This window comes from Helobdella robusta (genome assembly GCF_000326865.2).
Source record: "Helobdella robusta unplaced genomic scaffold HELROscaffold_46, whole genome shotgun sequence".
Lineage (NCBI taxonomy): Eukaryota > Metazoa > Annelida > Clitellata > Rhynchobdellida > Glossiphoniidae > Helobdella > Helobdella robusta.
Genome location: NW_008705138.1, coordinates 999,945 through 1,002,444, shown reverse-complemented (window position 1 = coordinate 1,002,444; position 2,500 = coordinate 999,945). Strand labels below are relative to the sequence as shown.

General features: G+C 35.0%; 1 protein-coding gene across 1 annotated transcript in view; it reads right to left on the bottom strand.

The window, feature by feature from the left end:
- HELRODRAFT_178200 (hypothetical protein) overlaps nt 1–1,445 on the bottom strand; it is a gene marked incomplete at both ends in the record, with an annotated part of 2,416 nt that extends 971 nt beyond the window's left edge. Inside the window, 2 exons of the mRNA XM_009026331.1 lie at nt 564–637; nt 1,231–1,445. Coding sequence (XP_009024579.1) covers nt 564–637; nt 1,231–1,445 — 289 coding nt within the window. The remainder of the gene's footprint in view (nt 1–563; nt 638–1,230) is intronic.
- Between the last annotated feature and the right edge of the window lie 1,055 nt (nt 1,446–2,500).

Below are 2,500 nucleotides of genomic sequence, written 5' to 3'. Positions count from 1 at the left end.
TAAGTGTGGAGGTGAATGTGATCCTAATATTTTTAATTGACTTGTGCAAATAATTGATGGGTGTTCTGGAGGTAACTTTATTTTCGAATAATTTATTGAGATTGTGACAGATTGCATCATTTTGACCATGTAGTTAATGAGTCGTGTTAGTTCTGATTGGATGGTGTTTGTGTTAGATGATGGGATGATAAGGTAGGTGTCATCAACGTATTTGATGATGTGATTAGAGCTATGAAAAGTTTTGAGAGTAGAAGCATTGATGATAAAGGTAGATGATCTAAGGACAGAACCTTGAACTGCGCTAAAATTAATAGGTAGAGTAGATGAAAGAGAAGAGCTAAAAAAAGAAGAATGACTCCTATTACAAAGAAAATTTATTCTAATATTGTAAATGTCAGATAGAGGAAGAGAGGCTAATTTATTTGAAAGTGAAAAGTGATTGAGTGTCAAAAGCTTTAGAAAAGTCGAGAGCAATAAGATAAACATAATTATTATTTTTAAGGAAAGATGTTGTTGTAGAAGTAAGAGAGATGATGGCGCATGTTGATGTTGTGTAGCAAAACCAGACCAGGAGGGAGCTGCATATTTGATGTGTGAGATTATGAGTAATCCTGTGGTGTCGAATAGTTTGATGCCTCTGAGATCATGTGTGCGGAGAATTTTGAGTGCGTGAAATGTTTGAAAGCCTTTTGTGATGATGTGATTGATATGAGGTGATTGATATTAAGCGTGGAGGTGAATGTGATGCCTAATATTTTTAGTTGACTTTTGCGAGTGATTGATGGGTGTTCTGTAGGTAATATTATTTTCTTACGGCTATTGTAAATGATGAGTTCAAATGATTTATTGAGGTTAAGTGACAGATTGCATCGTTTTGACCATGATAAGTTTTGAGTCGCTTTCCAGCCGATAAGTTTTGTGCTTTCCAACGCAGTGTCAGAGAGTTCATCGATGTAACCCATCAAGGTGGAGACTTCGTATGATGGATGATTTGGTGGATGATAGATGGCGCAGATGATGATAGATGGCGCAGATCTCAAATGCTCAATAGCATGTGGCTTGACAATACTAGTGACATTCTAAATGTAGATGGTGGGTGGATGATGACATGGGGTGATTTTGGCTGGGTTGTAAGTCGGGGTAAGTTTGATGTTGATGAGATTGAGATGATTAGGTGAGGAGCGTCGACTGAGGTGGTTGCTTCTTTTACGGGTTGATGAAACTACTAACGGTATTGCTGAAGATAAATTAGTGCCAAGTAGATGGGCCGGGAGTGTTGATGTTGAAGTGGTTGTAGTGGCTGTAGCGATTGAAGAGAAGAGGAGAGGTGTTGATGTTATTGATGATCTGGGTTCCAAGTTTTGTTGATGAAAAGAGTTTCTCTTAGCGGTGTTTTGATGGCGAATTTGTCGGGTAGAAAATGAAGCAGTTGTTGGCGTGTGCATTGGGTCATTCGATTGAGGATGTGAGCGATAATTAGTAACGAGTCGATAAAAGTAAAAACGGATAAAAAAAATTAATAAAACAGAAAACTAGAAACTTAATTGAAAAAATTGAAATTAGTTAATAATAAAGTGAAATTGTTGTTTAAATTAAATTAAACCGTTGAAATTTGAAATTAAAATCGGTTACTATGACGACGATGATGAAAATTTGTTGAATTCATAATAAATTTTAAAATGAACTATAATACAGCAACGAAATTTTCGCAAATTTTTAAAACGTTGTCAAAAAAAATTAATTATTGTTATTGAAGGAAAATGAGCAAAAACTTAAGTTTATAACGGAAAATTTAGTAGTTGAAAATCCACAACACGATGTCAATTAAACCATAGACATCCCGAACCAAAAACCCAGTATTTCAGGGCTTGCAATATCTAAATTATTGAACTTCGGCAATCCAGGTGAAAGTGTTGACAACGGGTGGTTCAGTAGCTGGCCATTTTTTAGCTTCTCATCAGCTAAATCAGTTACTGATCAGCTGATCTGCAGTACTAAGAATTGGGCTGGGTTGTCGAATCTAAGTTGTCGAAAATAACCACTGCTTAACTCCGTAAATCAATAGTTTGTTTCTCAACTCATATGGTTTTCCTTAATTTCTTCATTTTATAGGATTGTCTTTTTGCATGTTGTATGTGTTAAGGGTTTCATTCATAGCATTAGGATTTTGAAAGGACCGTAATCTAATTGAATCAAAAATATCATTTATGCAAGTAATAAATTTGGTCTCAAATACTTTGTTTTCAAATACTTTGTTACTAAAGTTTGTTAAAACCAATTTTTCATCAATTTTGGGAATATAAAAGTCACCCACTAGTTTTTTTTACTTTTGCAGCAAAAAATTCTCTTATCAATGGCGACAAATTATCGTTATGTGCATGATATGCCCAAACAAGCGTATGCTCAACAGCTTTGTTTTAACTGCCTAACAACAACTATTTGTACTGCTTTCACAGCATACCCGTGTAATATGTAGTTGGCTTCCCAGATAAAAATGCAA